This window comes from Gouania willdenowi, chromosome 3 (genome assembly GCF_900634775.1).
Source record: "Gouania willdenowi chromosome 3, fGouWil2.1, whole genome shotgun sequence".
Classification (NCBI taxonomy): Eukaryota; Metazoa; Chordata; class Actinopteri; order Blenniiformes; family Gobiesocidae; genus Gouania; species Gouania willdenowi.
In genome coordinates, this window is record NC_041046.1 from 7,497,529 (window position 1) to 7,514,382 (window position 16,854).

The window sequence follows — 16,854 nt, forward strand, 5'->3', positions numbered from 1 at the left end:
CATTCGATGGATGAGGTTTCTTAGTGGTTAGCATGTCTGCCTCACAACGAGGAGGTCCTAGGTTCAAGCCCTGGGGTTGACAGGTGGGTCTTTTCTGTGTGGAGTTTGCATGTTCTCCCTGTGCTGCGTGGACTTTTGCCGGGTACTCTGGTTTCCTCCAATAATCGAAAAATCTGACTGATAGGTTGATTGGTTTTTCTAAATTGCCAGTAGGAGTGAGTGTGAGTGGTTGACTATGTCTGTGTTGCCCTGCGATGGACTGGCACCTTGTCCAGGGTGTAACCACGCCTAGCGCCCAGCAAGAGCCGGACATAGGCAACGGCAGACCCCCGCGACCCTGAAAAACAGGAACAACCGGGTCTGTAAATTGATGGATGAAGTTACAGGACGTATCACCTTGATTTTATGATGAATTCTTATTTATTTTGGGGAAACTTTGTGGAAGAATTGGAGAAAAAATGTAAGATTTGGGAAAAAATGAAAGCTATTTCAACAATTTGCTTCTAAAAATAACAAACAATAAAAATAGTTTCATTGAATTTGCGTATTTTGAGGTACTGCGATATCTACTCTATTTACAACTTCACACATTGATTCTTCATGGTTATTTGGTCATTTTTTATTTTTTCTTGGAGGCCAAATTGGATGCTCTGAAGGGCAGAATTGGCCCCCGGGCCTTGAGTTTGGCACATGTGATCTACAATCTTTTGACTAAAATTTAACTAAAATTTTAATAAAATTTATAATTCAAATAAAAATAAATAATTCAACTTAATACAATTGGATTTCATCCCATGTTTGACGATATTATACTCTTGTTTTCATTAGTTAACAAAAATATAAGTAATTGTTGATAGAGTTTTTGTTACCATGTGTTTTTTCAAATTAGTCATAGGCTAGTTATTGTGACTTAAAAAATTTTGTTCACGAAAAACTAAGATGAAAATCTTTAATCGAGCATCAAGTGTGTGCGTGCGTGTGTACTGCTGATCTTCACTGATAACTCATTTTTCATGTGTTAGATTAGGTTTTTACATTGTGAATATATATATATATATATATATATATATATATATATATATATATATATATATATATATATATTAGTATTCAATTTATTTATTTTATTTATTTCCCCACATTGTTTTTATCTACTATAATTTTCACCTGGTTAAGACTAAACTGTGACTAATTACAAAGGTAGACTAAAACTAGTCTTAAAACACAAAGTATTTTGTCTAAAGTAGAAACTAGACTAAATGAGTCTCAAAATGTACAATGAATTCAAAATTCTTTTGTCTAATCATTGATTTATCTTCAAAAAGAGCAAGTCAGTGTAAAACTGCAGGAATGAGTTGATTATTTCTGTCTGAAACTATACTAAAAGAAAAATAATTCTGGTAACTTTAAATAAAAAAAAACACTAAAACTGAAACAATCTCCCATCAAAAGATTCAATGTAAACATGCAATAAAAATGAACATGAGAATGATCACAGTGAATAAACTTCCATTGATACACAGTATAACTGGAGTTTCAACTACTGCTGGAATGTGTTATATCCAGAGATAATGTTCTACTGGTGAACAAAGACGAACGTGTGAAAACATGTCTAAACACTGACATCATTTACCAGCCGACATGTTATGTTAACTCCTGTTCCAGTAAAAGACAAGCTGCATACACTTCTAAACTCTGTTTTTTTCAGAGAACAAGATGTTTTCTTAAACACACATAAGAGCCGAATAAGACAGCAGTGTGGTTTATCACAGTGAACCAACCGTTGGCTGTGTTTGGTTAGTTATTCGCACATAATAAATATCATTAACTCCATCGAGCAACTCATGTAGAAACAAGCCTGAGGTAGAAAACATCATCAGAGAGTAACAAAGGTCATCAGAGCAGAAGTCAACACAAGTTACTTGATTTACCAGACAATGATCAACACAGTAGGAGTGCTTTTATCATTTTGTGTCTGTTTATCCATCCATCCATCCATCAATCCATCCATCCATCCATCCATCCATCCATCAATCCAGACTGGCTATCACATACACGTCAGGGTTCACACCAGCAATTTTTTACAGCATAGGAGGATCTCGTGGAGCGAGCGTCACCGACGCAGAAAATTTGGAAATGTATAACTATCTGAGGGACAAATTTAGTGAAGTAAAGCTGCAGCTGGGTTTTTTGTTGTTTTTATTCATTGTTCCAGCCTTTCTTTAAAGCTCAAAGTTATTTGTTGAATTGGTGAAGGTGATGATGAATGTAGTTATAGAGTTACTCATGCTTGGTGTGTGTATATATATATATATATATATATCGGTCCTTCACTAATAAATACTCACATACACAGTATAGACAAGAAATAACATTTTATTCAAAAGACAGACACACACTCGTAGGACACACGCGCGTGCGGAGGATGCACACAGTAGAGCTTTAATCGGCCCCAAACTGAGAGAACACGACTCGAACCCGAATGAAGCCGATGTCTTTTTAAGCCCGAACATGTTTCAACAAGTCTTTATCATGTCCGTGCGTGTGCATGTAGAATGATTCGTTGTAAGTTAGAAAAATGACAAGCAGCTTCTTGTGCTGCTACACGCTACAACGGTGCTTGTGTTAGCTCACTTGTTAGGGTTCTGCAGGTTCATCATCTTCATTTTCATCTCGCTCCGCTGGGTCTGACTCTGGCTCGAACATGTAAGGCTGGATGGACAAGTCTTCTGTTGTTGACATTTTGTAAATAACGTGTGAATAAACATTTTCTGTGCCGCTACATAATCGTATCTCTTCTATCAAACTACAAAAATGGCCGAACAGGGAGTTGAACCGAATGTCACCGCTGTAATCTGGAGAGGGGGCGGGGTATGAAGTGTCTCATTTGCATTTAAAGAGACCACACCAAAACGAGTTGCTCTCAGAAGCACATCAGAAAAGGGGTAGAAAAGGGGTGGAGCTATAATAATGAGGAATTCAAACCCAAGCATTGCAGTTCCGCTTTATATAGACCATAACTGTATGATTTATATGTAAAAAAGGAAGGATTTAAATGCATGATATGTCTCCTTTAAATCTTAAATGTTAGCACGTTGAGTAGCATAGCTTCTTCTCCATGTTAGTACAATGACTAGCATGAGCTTCTCCTCCATGTTAGCATGTTGAATAGCACTACTTTCTCCTCCATTTTAGTACGTTGACTAGCTCTAGCTTCTCCTTCATGTTAACATGTTGACTAGCATAGCTTCTCCTCTATGTTAGCACAATCCTCCATATTAGCATGTTGACTAGCACTAGCTTCTCCTCTCTGTTAGCACGTTGACTAGCAATAGCTTCTCTTCCATGTTAGCACGTTGACTAGCACTAGGTTCTCCTCTTTGTTAGCACATTGACGAGCACTAGCTTCTCCTCCATGTTAGCATGTTGGCCAGCACTAACTTCTCCTCCATGTTAGCACCTTGACTAGCTTTAGCTTGTTTTCCATGTTTGCACTTTGACAAGCACTAACTTATTCTTCATATTAGCAGGTTGACGAGCTCTAGCTTCTCCTCTATGTTAGCACATTGACTAGCACAAGCTTCTCCTCCATGTTAGTATGCTGACTAGCACTCACCTATTCTCTATGTCAGCACATTGACGAGCACTAGCTTCTCCTCCATGTTAGCATGTTGACTAGCGTAGCTTCTCTTCTATGTTAGCACGTTGACTAGCACAAGTTTCTCCTCCATGTTAGTATGTTGACTAGCACTAACTTCTCTCTGTTAGCACGTTGACTAGCACAAGCTTCTCCTCCATGTTAGCACGTTGACTAGCACTAACTTCTCTTCCATGTTAGCACGTTGACTAGCATAGCTTTTCCTCTATGTTACTGCAATGACTAGTACTAACTTCTCCTCCATGTTAGCACATTGACTAGCACTAACTTCTCTTCCTTGTTAGCACGTTGACTAGCATAGCTTTTCCTCTATGTTAGCACGTTGACGAGCACTAGCTTCTCCTCCATGTTTGCACGTTGACGAGCACTAGCTTTTCCTCCATGTTAGCACGATGACTAGCATTAGCTTTTCCTTCATGTTAGCACGTTGACTAGCATTAGCTTCTCTTCTATGTTAGCACATTGACTAGCACTAGCTTCGCCTGTATGTACGGAAGAGGATTAGGGCCACTAAAAAAAAAAAAAAAAAAACAGAGCCAGTAATGAAAAAAAAAAAAAAAAAAAAAAAAAAAAACAAGACAGCGAGTAATCTTTTTTTTTTCTTGATTATTTTTTTTTTTCAGTCCTGTTTCTTCTTTTTGGTAATTTTTTTTCATTATTTTTGTTTTCTTTTACTTTTTTTTTCGCGGGGAAGCCTTCAAGCTCCTCCCACACAAAACACAGGTGGAGACAGGCATCGTGTTTCTGAGTGGACGAAGAAAAAGAGTGAAAATGATTTTTTGCGTGAGCGAGGGGTTCCAGAGGAATGTGTTCTCTTGATGAAAGAACAAAAGGTAAGTACAACAAGATATTTGTATTTCTGGGTTTAAAAAAGCATGGTGTCCCTCCGCCGGTGATAGCGATACAATCAGCAGTTATCACACAACCTGTGATAAAACACTCTAATGGCTGGTTTAAACTTAAATCTATACTTTTACTAGCTAGCATTTAAGATAATACTTTTCAGTTTTCTTGCATGGATGATGTTGTGCCAACTTTAGAGCGATAGGAACTGTCTTTTACGCTAATGTAAATTATGTAATTGTTCATAGCACCATGTCCCGTCCATACTGTATATGGGAGAATTGTGAGCTAATATATTAGCTTTGGTGCACAGTTCAGTCTTTTCCTGAACGCGCATGGTTTTTACGTTTTATTTTGAGAAGTTTAGGCGCATGTACGTTTCCGGTGGTGTGGCACGTGTTAATGTTTTGCGACATGTGTGTCTTTTTACGACATGGCTCTGGTCTGTTACTAACAGTAATGTTGAAGCCATAGCTATCATTTAGATGTCTTTGGTTGAAGGTACAATGAGGAGGGAAACCAAAGCTTTACCAAGTTGGAACGGGCTTTTATCGGAATATTGAGAGACACTGAGTGAAAGGTTTAACATCCAGCCCAGTATACACAAGCATGTTTGTCCATAATGTAGCTGTTCTCAGGGAATCCCTGCTTTGCATTCACACAACTTAATCTTGCACATTTTAATGCTTATTAAACCGACACTATAGCTGTGTGTATGTATGTGCATATATATTAAAGATGCACAGAAATGAAAATTCTTGTCCCTAAACGAAAATGAGAAAACCAAGGCATAAAACTGAAACACCAAAATAAAGTTTTATGCCAATTATTAATAACTTGTCATTTATGGTTATGAATGTGTACTAACCAACACTAAAATAAAATTAAACTGCAATTGCATACATTTATATTAATGCCTCAAATAATAAATCAATTAAAAACAAACAATGCACAATGCACATTGCAATTGCATATATTTATATCAATGTGTCAAAGAATAAATATGAAAATACATGAAAACATGTATTTAGCTGTGACTATTCAACAATGCACAATATAAATTAAATACTAAATAAAATGTTTAACTTGACTCCACTCATCCAATAAACAGTAATGTACACTACAGGCCTATAACTGACTGAAAGAGTCAAATTAAATAATGTTCTATCATGAAAACTCAAATTTCACTAAAATTCTATTACTATTATACATGTATATAAATGTATGTGTATATATATATTTATTAGTGAAATATTCTTCTTGTATGGGTAAAACAGATATGTTCAAATGTTACCAAGTACAATGTTTATTATGAAGTTTAGAGAATATTGCATGAACAATCTTACTGTTTGCGTTCTGCTCAGATTCAAATGTGCTCTTTCATGTTTTCTCTCCAGATCGACATTGATGTCATTTGTCTCATGGATGACAAAGTTCTGGCAAACTATATTCCATCTTATGGAGATCGAATTGCCCTTTTAAATTTCTGCAAGAGCAAGCGGCCACTTTCAAATAGAAAGAAAGGACTTCTCGATAAGCTTCGCGAGAAGATGAAATCAAGAGAGGAAAATTCTCAGGAAAAGAGCTCTACTGTAGCAACTATTCAAACAAAAAAGAAAAAACAAACACGAAATATTGAATTGGGATGGATACACAACAATGGAGAACTTGCCAAACAAGTTAAGACTAAGCAGGACGGTGGCACCAGAAAGATTCAGATTAGCGCTGAAGCAGGAATAAGGGACATTTTGCAGGAAGGAAAGACACTTTTTTCCCCAAGTGGAACATCTCCCAAAGGGCTCGAAACCAATTTTGAGTTTGAGTTGTGGGACTTCAAACAGAATTGCCTTACAGATGAGACATTCAAATCAGTGGCTACTATGTATGAAGCAACACGGCTAACAATGTTGCGTTTCTACATCGTAACAAAGGCAAAAGAAGATGCTGATGATGAGGCCAGTGAGACATCAGAGGTGATCCTTGTTTCAGAAAACAGTACTGAGATCAGTGAAGCAGAAACAGTAGAGGTCATGTGGGCGTTACACAGTGATCCTTCTGTGCTCGAATCTTCAGGTGTGTCAGAAGTTCCATTTGGTCCAATATTTGATGTTGAAGGAGATACAGATGAGACATTGATATATGAGGGTGTGCTTCAGCCATACAGTCCTGATAATTCACAGGATGTAGAAACAATCACTATCCACAACTCAAACACATTACAAGACATGATTGCTGCTTTCTCTGATGATAAGATTTTGAGCAAAACACTGCAGGTGAAACGGATACTTCCACACACCTCTGAAGAGGCAGGGAGTGGTTCTGGCCTACTGAGATGTGTTCTCAGCTGCTTCTGGCATGAATTCTATGAGCGTTGCACACTCGGTGGAGCAGTTATGGTGCCATTTATTAGCCATGATTTCTCTGCAGAGATATGGAAGGCAGTTGGCAGAATCCTTTTGAAAGGATATCAAGATTGCCAGTATTTTCCAAACCAACTTGCTCTTCCCTTTCTTGAGGAAATGCTTTTTAAATGTGTGTACAGCGATCTTAAAATTCATTTTCTGCAGTTTGTGAGCACTCAAGAATGTGAGGTTTTACTGGAAGCAGTGAAGGATTTTTCATCAGTAGACACTGATGATCTACGAGAAGTTCTTGACTGTTATAACTGTTGGAAAAGGATCACAGCTGAGACTTGCAGAGATAGCTCACAAAGAGCTCGTCCAAAAAAACAATGTTTGTTATTGACTGCTGGAGGGACGTAACGCATGATAATCTTTCTCTAAGTCCAGAAGAACTTACCAAGTTGCTGTCTGACCTAAGACCAACGACAAAAAAAGGTCTGTCAGCTGCTGAAGTTTCCTCAGGATTTATCTCCAAAGCAAAAAGAAGTAGGTAGTCGTCTAAAAAACATACATAAGAGAGTTAGATGATGTAAAACTCCCAAAATTACTTCGCTTCTGCGCAGGGTCTGATCTTACTGTAACAGACAGCATCTATGTGGAATTTCAGGATATGTCCGAGTTTACAAGAAGGCCTGTTGCACACACATGGCAAAATCCTTCACATAGCTGACTACTACGACAAATTAATGCAGTGCTGGGAAGCAATGTTTGGGTCATGGATATTGTTTAGTGCTGAAAATACAATTCAGACCTTCGACCAGCACTCAAATGTGGGCCAAAAAATGCACTGAAATTGAACTGTGTCAAAAACCCTTTTTTTGTGATATAGATGAAAAGTTTTAAATGCAATACAAAGAGTCAGAAATCAAACTTCTTAATTTTTGCTCCAGAAGACTCTCAACAGCCTTTTAGTATTATAATTTACAAGAATCTGACAAGTTATTTGCACTATTTTTTGCCACTGAGTTCAGGTATTTTTTGTTTAATTTGATTTACCACTTTGGACTCAAGTTTAAAAATATTTTTGGAATTTACAGACTGGTTTAACTGATGTCATTGTTCATGCAACCAAAGCTGTATTTTTTTGGAAGTTTGATTTTTACTGTTTTTGTTTGACATTTCAGTATTATTGCGCATAATTTAAATTTGTGCATTTTTATTTCAATTTTAAGTTATTGTATTGTTTTCAAGTGAAGTTTACAAATTACTTGGATATGAAACTTGTCATTTGTTTCTTATGTGTTAACCATTCACAGATGCAATTTAAACCAGGGTTTGTATTTTACCATTGCCATTTGTAGTTTTTAAGCTGAGCCATTGTTGAGGCTGAGTTGAAACACCTTTTGCTGTGTAATTGTTATTAATAGAAACAAAATATTTTAAAATCTTTAACAATTGTAATGGAAAATAAAAAACACTATATTCAACAAAATGTGGTTTTGTTTCTTAAAATTGATGCTGAAACTTTGAATTGTATTACACAAAAAAACTGATAATTAAAACATTTTGAGATTTCTCCTGCATTTCCATCGTGCCCTTTATGATACATGTTAGAAATCTTAGCACAGTCTTCAACAACCTTCACAATATCAGAATGTCAAATCTTGTCTGGTGATTTTCAGTTGTTTTAATAATAAATAATTACAATTCAGATTTCCTGTACACACGTCTCCTTACTCTTTATTTTAGTTACTGGGATAGTCAACACATTTATATATAGTTTAAAACAAAAGAATCTAAAACAATCTCCCTGATATTGTAGCATTTGATTAAAAAAACCTCTTCTAATTACAAAAGCACTTCTAACACTAATGAACATTCTTGTAAAAGGCTGTTAAGTCTCACTTTTTGTTTTGTTTCAATTCATATGTAGTTTGAGTGAAAACTTTTAATCAACCTTCAAGGGCAAAACACCAACAACATGCAATGTCATCCAGATTTTAGCGGCATTCACTGATTAGTTTGGGCTTTGTTGTGTTTATGCTTGATAACATTTCTTGTGTGTATGCTGTGTAAAGTCACACCTGAAAAAGCAAACAATCAGTTAAACAAATGTTTTGTATTTCAAACTTGTTTCCAACTGTTATAAATAACTGTAGCAAGACTTTTCCCATTCCATTTAAAAACAAAATACTCAAAACTGTGGAATTAATGAGAAAACCTCCTTGCCAGATGAAATAAAATGGCTTCATGCATCTATATCATACACAATATAGCAATGCAAATCAAGATTAAGTTTTTATTAACAAGTAATGTAGGTTCCCTATTAATGCGTCTTTTTACAGACACTGGCTTACCACAAAGTATAGGATTTTTATTTTATAGTGTGAGAACAATAGTTGTATATTTTACACATTATTTTACTGCATAATTTTTTCTCTTAACTGGATGTACAAACCACATGCAGCATAAGCATCACCTGGAGCATCCCATTCATTTTCCGACATTAAGAGGCAGCAAAGTTCAAACACTGTTTCATCACATGGAAACTGGCTTTTTGGAGTACACTCCTCCAAACAAACAGTTTCAGTCTGTCTTCAGCATTATGCATTTCTGGGTATAAATACATAATGGCTAGTCATCCTGTAACCAAATCATGTCTTGATTGTGCACGAATTTGGTGAGAATTCCAGGTGTTCACTACTTCATCAAGTTCATCCTGGAGAGATAGAAAATATAACGAAAATAGTGGAATTAATCCTTGTTTTAAATACAAAGAAGCATGTGCTGATTGTATCGCCTGGACACCATGCTTTTTTAAACCCAGAAATACAAATATCTTGTTGTACTTACCTTTTGTTCTTCCATCAAGAGAACACATTCCTCTGGAACCCCTCGCTCACGCAGAAATTTTGGTCATTTTCACTCTTTTTCTTCCTCCACTCAGAAACACGATGCCTGTCTCCACCTGTGTTTTGTGTGGGAGGAGCTTGAAGGCTTCCCCGCAAAAAGAAAAAAAAAAAAAAAATTAAAAAAAGACAAAAAAATTAAAAAAATTACCAAAAAAAAAACAGGACTGAAAAAAAAAAATAATCAAGAAAAAAAAGATTACTCCCGTACTTACGTACCTCACTCGCTGTTTTGTTTTGGTTTTTTTTTTTATCATTTTTTTTTACTTTTTTTTTTTCTTTCTTTCATTATTGGCTCTGTTTTTTTTTTTTTTTGTAGTAGCCCTAATCCTCTTCCGTATCTATGTTAGCACGTTGGCTAGCACTAGCTTCTCCTCCATGTTAGCATGTTGACTAGCATAGCTTCTTCTCCATGTTAGCACAAAGATGAGCGCAAGCTAGAAAGTGCAGATATTTGTTTGAAAAAGTCACCAAAAAAATGAATACTCAAGTAAAGTACATATACCACTACTTAAGTACAGTATAGAAGTATTTGTACTTTGTTACTTGTCACCTCTGGTTCTTTTTTAATCCTGTCGTAAAATATATCAACATGATTTACTTTTAAATTTATTTTACTGCATGGAAACTGGCTTACCAAAGTTGTTCTCTTTACTTTGTCGATATCCATATCATGAGATATCCATATCTCATTATATCATATCATGAGTTATGGATATCATGGGATATGGATATTGTCACGAATGCAGCTCGAAAGATTGTTGACAAATGGTCCTGATATTTAAACTTCTGAAAAGTTTTGCGAATTGCATTGAGGGCTTTGGATTTCTTAAATTATATATTTCTACTGTGATTTCTTGTGTTTCTTTGTCAGACAAGTAAGACAGTGATTTGCTTGATGTCATTTTTGTTCTGCTTTATTTATACAGTAAGCGGTCACTCTGATTTCGGCTATAATCTGTGTTCCTGTGAAAGTCACAATATCAACATACATCGTTGCCTTGTCAACATAAAAAAATTTCATTTTGGAAAAGTCTTTAGGACATACAGTATAGTGGATGAGAACAACCTTTGGATGAAATATTGTTACTGTTTAAAAAAAATAGAAAAAATTCAGCTTCTACAAGCCCAATAAACCTTTGTAATAGTTTTATGTGGTGCATCAGTTAGGGTCCAGGTACAGACACAATGATGCGTAACGCCTACATTAGTTGAGTGTTTTCAGTGATATTTTGAGCCTGTTGTCCTCTTTCAGGACAAAATGAAGACAGAGTATTCCTTTGAGAAGAACGGGAACCAAGAAATCCTAAATGTAAGTGGTCAGCAAGCATTCCGGACATTTCCAGAAGTGGATAAATGAGTAGCTTTCTCAGACTCACTAGCTGTACTCAACCAAAAAATAACAGAAAACCCTCTTTTGTTGTTTACGACACAACTCATCTTTCCAAACTCTCCGCAGACACAAAATGGCTTCAAGTGGAGAGATGAATCTGTGGCTTCCAACGTGGGGGATACTGATGTGGACTGCAGTCCTAAAGCCTCCAGACACAATAAATACCACCAAAGCCTGCAGACCCTGAAGCCTTTTCGCTGCTCTTCATCAAAGTCAGTTGCTTAAAAACATTCACACTGTTTGGTAATCCTTTGTCAGCCAACAAGTTGTATTTGTTCCCTTTAATGACCAATATGTCCATCTCACTATGTCATTGTAGTAAAATAAAAGTTGTACATTTTCTATTACCGTCTACCTGCATATGTGTTGCCTGCTTTGTTCAGGGCTGATGTTGGCCTGTTTCTATGTTAAGGACTCATCCGTTGGACGATGCAGGGCTCTTGTCCTTTACCACGTTTGCCTGGATGACCCCCATGATGTGGGCCATGTTCAAGGACAAACTGGACCTGTCTTCTCTCAGCCTGTCCTCACAAGATTCCTCTGACACCGCTGGAGAAAGGTCCCAGACTCTCAGGGCTAAACCTTTATCCTACCCTTAGAAGTTAGAGCTAAAAACACAAACATTTGTCAGATAATTCCCTATTCTAGTGTTAGTGAATGTGCTTCAAAATCAATTAACACTTTTCTAGTGCTTCCTTCTCTGGAAAAATAAATGAAAAATGCCAGGAAAGTTAGATGAGAAAAGAATGTAAACAGGGATGTCAAGATTATTTGTTAACGCCTTGACGTGTTAGTTAATATCTAGTAGTAGTAGGTTCACTAAAGTGCTTTGCAGTGTGGAGGATTATCAGAGAGCGCTAACTCTGAATGATAATATCTAGAATGTGATCAGTGGTCAACAGTGATAGCTGAATGAAGGAATGGGGATTATTGATGTAAAGCATGACTGAACCATTGCAATAAGTCCAGATGTGTGTTCTACAGGCTTCAGAGACTCTGGGAGGAAGAAGTAGCAAAGGTTGGCATTGAAAAGGCCTCCCTGGCTCGTGTGATCGTTCGCTTTCAGAAAACTCGGCTGATTCTCTCCGTGGTCATTGGTGTTTTGGCCATGGCAATGATGTTCTTGGGCCCAGTGAGTATCCATCCATGTTTGAACAAATGGATTCATCTTGTTGTGTTTTTTGACTCAAAACAGTGACTTTGTTATTGCAACTTATCAGTCGTTTGCATGTTCTCCCAATCCTCTTAGTGGTGGTTTCTTTCACCACATTGCCAACATGTATTCACAGGAACTCTTTTATACTCTCAGGTTAGAATAAAAGGTAGACCCTCGGTCACTGCAACTGTTATTTTCTTGTTCACTACATTGTGCAGTGACAGTAAAACTTCTATTTTCTTAATTTAAAGGATTGTTGTGTGAAAAAGGCAACATTCACCAAAGAAAGGCCGAACACATGCACGCATAATACAAATTGACTTCTACCATTAAAGCTGATACTTCATTCTTTCATAAATTCATGAGGAAAAAATGCAAAAGTGAAAATATAAAATTGCTTTACTCAGATAACAGACACTATTTACATAACCTAGTCTTTAATATAAGGTCCAGTATTGTGCTACTTTTCACCCATCTCTAGTTGTTCTAAAAACCCCAACAAGTATTTGAGGTTTCTTTTCCCAAATTCAGTTTCAGAGTGCTCCTAAAAACGGGCTGTTTTTTGGGCCTTCATGCAAATGTATGTGAAACACACATGCTGAAGCAGCGTGTGTGTTTATCACAGCAGCAGTGCAGTAAATCATTGACAGTCTTCCTCCTCCTCCTCTGACCATGGAAATAGTCCATTTAAGACCATATCCATTATTTTGTCCAACCGCTACATCGCATTGGGTCACACACACTTCAGATCATCATAAAAAAGCGATAAAAGGCGGTATAACGGCTACTAAAAATGGAACTGATTGTAACCGCACAAGCTGCGCCGCAGGAAAGTAAACTCTCAACTTTCAGCTCAGTCAGCTGTTTCAGACACTCACACAAGATGTCATACCGCTTTCTTGTCCTCCTCACCTCTTATGACCACGATTAGTTCATTTAAAACGATAGTTCATTGTTTTGTCCGATCGCTGCGTTGCATTGGGTCACAAACACGTGAGATCATCCCATAAAGGCGATACAAGGTGGTATGACGGCTACTACAAACTGATTCCTGGCTTCGCTATGTTTGTTTTATCTGTGAGGTAGTTTGAGAAGGAGGAGCTCACATTCTTATAGGGTAGGAGGAGCCAGGATTGTCAGGAGGAGTTCCCGTGTTGTGACATCACAAAGTGGAAACATAATAAATAATAATGTATCAAAAGAAAAAAAACAGATGAAATGTAGTGAAGCTGCCACAGCAAACGTGCTAAAGAGGTCAGTAAATCACTGACCTGTGTGTCTGTCTCTCCACAGTCAGTCCTGGTTCATGAGATCCTTGAGTATACTGAGAACTCTGAGGACTCCACAGTGTTACATGGAGTGCTTTTGTCGTTGGGCCTGTTCATCACAGATGTCTTCAGAAGCATCTTCATCTCCTTGATGTGGGCTTTGAACCTACGCACAGCTGTCAGACTGAAGGGAGCTTTCTGTTCTTTGGGCTTTCAGAAGATCATCTCTCTGCGAGTGCACAGCGGCATTTCAATGGGCGAGGTACTGATGATCAATATGCGTTGCTTCGGATACGAGAGTAAGTCTGGGCCGTTGAGTCTGATGACTTTTATTTTGAAGCCTGAGACCTTACCATTTGACGGCGCTTGGTTTGATAAGTGAGGCTGTTAGATTTGATGGAGGTTTTGCTGAGTCATGAATCAGTTTGGTCTGACAAATGATAAAGATTTTTCTGATACCTGATACCTCACTCTGAGACCTGAGGATGTCCTAAAATGTACACCGTACTTGCGGCTAATTTTACTGTCTTTACATGACTGGGAAATATAATTCAGTCCCATCCTGACCCTTTGTTCTTTCACTTCTTACTCCATTATTCATCCATTCTGTCCTTAACCTCTGAGCGAGTTTGGGTTGTGCAGGTCAATCAAACTTAAGTCATTTATTGAGGGAGACCGTGGCTCAGATGGTAGATGGGTCTCCTTCTGATCCAGAGGTTCATGAACATTAGCATAGCAATAGCTTTAGCCTAGCATTAACATTGACCTAGTATTAGCTTTAACTTAGCATTATCATTAGCCTAGCAAAAGCATTAGCCTAGCATTAACATTAACCTAGCAATAGCCTAGCAATAGCAATAACTTAGCATTAGCTTAGCATGAGCATTCTCCTAGCATTAGCTTTAACCCAGCATTAGCATTAACCTAGCATTATCCTAGCATTAACATTAACTGATCTATTTACATTCTAGTTTCCAATGTTGTCAGTGTTTTTATTCACGTACATTCCCGCACCCCACTTTGGGAACCTAGGGTGTAGCACATATAAATAGTTTTTGACCTCTGTCTCTCTCTTTAATCCAGGCCATAAACGTTTTAACCACTGATGGCCACAAACTGTTTGAGGCGGTGTTGTTTGGGAGTTTTGTGCTGTCGGCACCTGTGCTGCTTGTTGTGTGTGTCATCTACGCCTGTTTTGTCCTGGGTTTGACCGCTCTCGCTGGGGTTGGCACCTACTTCGTCTTCATCCCTGCTCAGGTAGGTCATAAACTCTTTCAATTTAACCATCTTCTAATGACTTATATTAAGGATCATCACCATTAGTGCTTTAAAAGTGAATGAATTGAAATGTTAAATACAAACAGCAGCTCAAAATGAAAAGTCAGGTCCAGATTAACACTTCGCTGTGCCCTGGGCAACAATATTCAAGGGCTCCATCATCACAACCCCAGGATTACTATATGGCAAAAGAATAAATACATTCCAGTAATATACATTAATATACCAATATCTAACTGTCATCAAGTGCATTTTGATGTACAGATGTGCAAATGCTCATAGAAACACAAATGCACAGCTATGTCCTCTTGTTAAGTAAGTAATTTATTTATAGCTTATAGCGCTTTTTGCAGATAAAATTACAAGTGAAAATACAAGTACAACATCATAATAGAATAATAAAAACATGGGTGCATTTACATCATAAAAGTGAACACAAATGGATAATAAAAAAAATTAAATCCAGTTAATTAAAAGCTTTTCTGAAAAGCAAAGTCTTCAACAGTTTTTTAAAAGTGTCCACACAGTTCAGCTCACGGAGAGACCGTGGAATAACCTGAGTCTGGCCCCCAGACTCAGGTTATTCCAGAGTCTGGGGGCCACAGCCAAGTCTCCTCGGGTTTAAATTTAGTTTTTGGGATATTTAGGAGACCCTGGTCTGAGGATCAAAGTCTTCGCCCTGAAGTGTAGGGGCACAACAAGTTTGTGATATATTTAGGGGCCTGACCATGTAACGCTCGGAACGTAAGAACTATTATTTTGTACTCTATTCGAAACTTAACTGGGAGCCAGTGCAGAGTAGAAAGAATGGGGGTAATGTGGAATGTTCTGGGAGCATAAAAGTCTGGCAGCAGCGTTCTGAATGATCTGGAGTCTGTTTAGGGTCGACTTTTTAAAACAAGTAAAAACAGAATTACAATAGTCAATGCGAGATGATATAAATGCGTGTATAACCAGTTCGAGATCTGATTTTGATAACAGATTCCTCACTTTTGAGATATTTTTCAGGTGATAAAAACAGTTTTTAGTCAGTTGACGACATTGTCCCTCCAAAGACATTGATTGATCAAAAATAACCCCAAGGTTTCTGAGGCTGGTTTTAACAGATGATCCCAGATCACCAAGACAGTTTATAATAAGAGGGATCTTTTTATCAGGAGCGATAATCAAAGTTTCTGTTTTGTTTGAATTTTTCTGGAGATGATTTGATGACAACCAGTTTTTGATAAAGGATACACAATCTAAGAACTAAGATAAAAAAGTGAAAATCTGAGTCATTAAAGGAGCAGTACACCTGGATATCATCAGCATAAAAATGATAAGACACATTTTTAAAACCACGGATCAACCGACCAAAAGGCATCAGACACAATAAAAACAAAACAGGCCCCAGAACAGAGCCCTGGGCTACTCCACATGACAGGTTGGACATATTAGACATAACATCGTTAATAGCAGCATTAAAAGTTCTTCCATTTATATAAGAGGTAAACCACTGGACAACAGCACCAGAAAACCCCATCTCAGATTTAAGTCGATCAACCAGTATACTGTGATCTACTGCGTCAAAGGCAGCTGTCAGATCAAGTAAAACCAAGACTGTGTAATGAGTCAGTGGCCATCATCACGTCACTAGAAACTTTCAGAAGAACAGTTTCAGTGGAGTGGATTGGCTCAAAGCCAGATTGATATTTATCATAAAAATCATGCTGTTCCATGTATGAGGTCAGCTGCTTAGCAACCATTTTCTCCATGATTTTAGACATGAAGGGAAGTTAAGATATGGGCCAGTTGTTTATAGGCTCCCCTGGATCAAGATTGTGTTTTTTAAGAATGGGGTTCATTATCGCATGTTTAAAAAAGCTGGGGACCGAGCCAGAAAAAAGTGAGAGGTTTATCAATTTTACCACCCAAGGACCGGCAACATCAAAAACATTTAAGAGCAGAGAAGTAGGAACATTGTCCACAGTGCTCGATGAGGGTTTCATCTTTCCTACTAAAACCTGA

General features: G+C 37.5%; 2 protein-coding genes across 4 annotated transcripts in view; both read left to right on the forward strand.

Annotated features, from left to right (window-relative positions):
* The window catches only part of LOC114461283 (multidrug resistance-associated protein 9-like), a 63,045-nt gene that overhangs the window by 238 nt on the left and 45,953 nt on the right, over nucleotides 1-16,854 (forward strand). The window contains 6 exon segments of the mRNA XM_028443259.1: nucleotides 11,008-11,064; nucleotides 11,212-11,357; nucleotides 11,558-11,704; nucleotides 12,130-12,277; nucleotides 13,595-13,831; nucleotides 14,653-14,826. Of these exon segments, the coding sequence (XP_028299060.1) occupies nucleotides 11,014-11,064; nucleotides 11,212-11,357; nucleotides 11,558-11,704; nucleotides 12,130-12,277; nucleotides 13,595-13,831; nucleotides 14,653-14,826 (903 nt within the window). The 5' untranslated portion in view covers nucleotides 11,008-11,013.
* Nucleotides 15-8,209, forward strand: LOC114461284 (uncharacterized). Of its 3 annotated transcripts, none has more exons than XM_028443261.1 (2): nucleotides 15-83; nucleotides 5,899-8,209. In XM_028443261.1, the coding sequence occupies exon 2, from the start codon at nucleotides 5,923-5,925 to the stop codon at nucleotides 7,261-7,263; it is 1,341 nt and encodes a 446-aa protein (XP_028299062.1). In that variant the 5' UTR covers nucleotides 15-83; nucleotides 5,899-5,922; the 3' UTR covers nucleotides 7,264-8,209. The 3 variants fall into 3 exon arrangements, with proteins under 3 accessions (XP_028299062.1, XP_028299063.1, XP_028299061.1); XM_028443262.1 differs by lacking the exon at nucleotides 15-83 and adding an exon at nucleotides 3,565-3,592; XM_028443260.1 differs by lacking the exon at nucleotides 15-83 and adding an exon at nucleotides 4,378-4,491.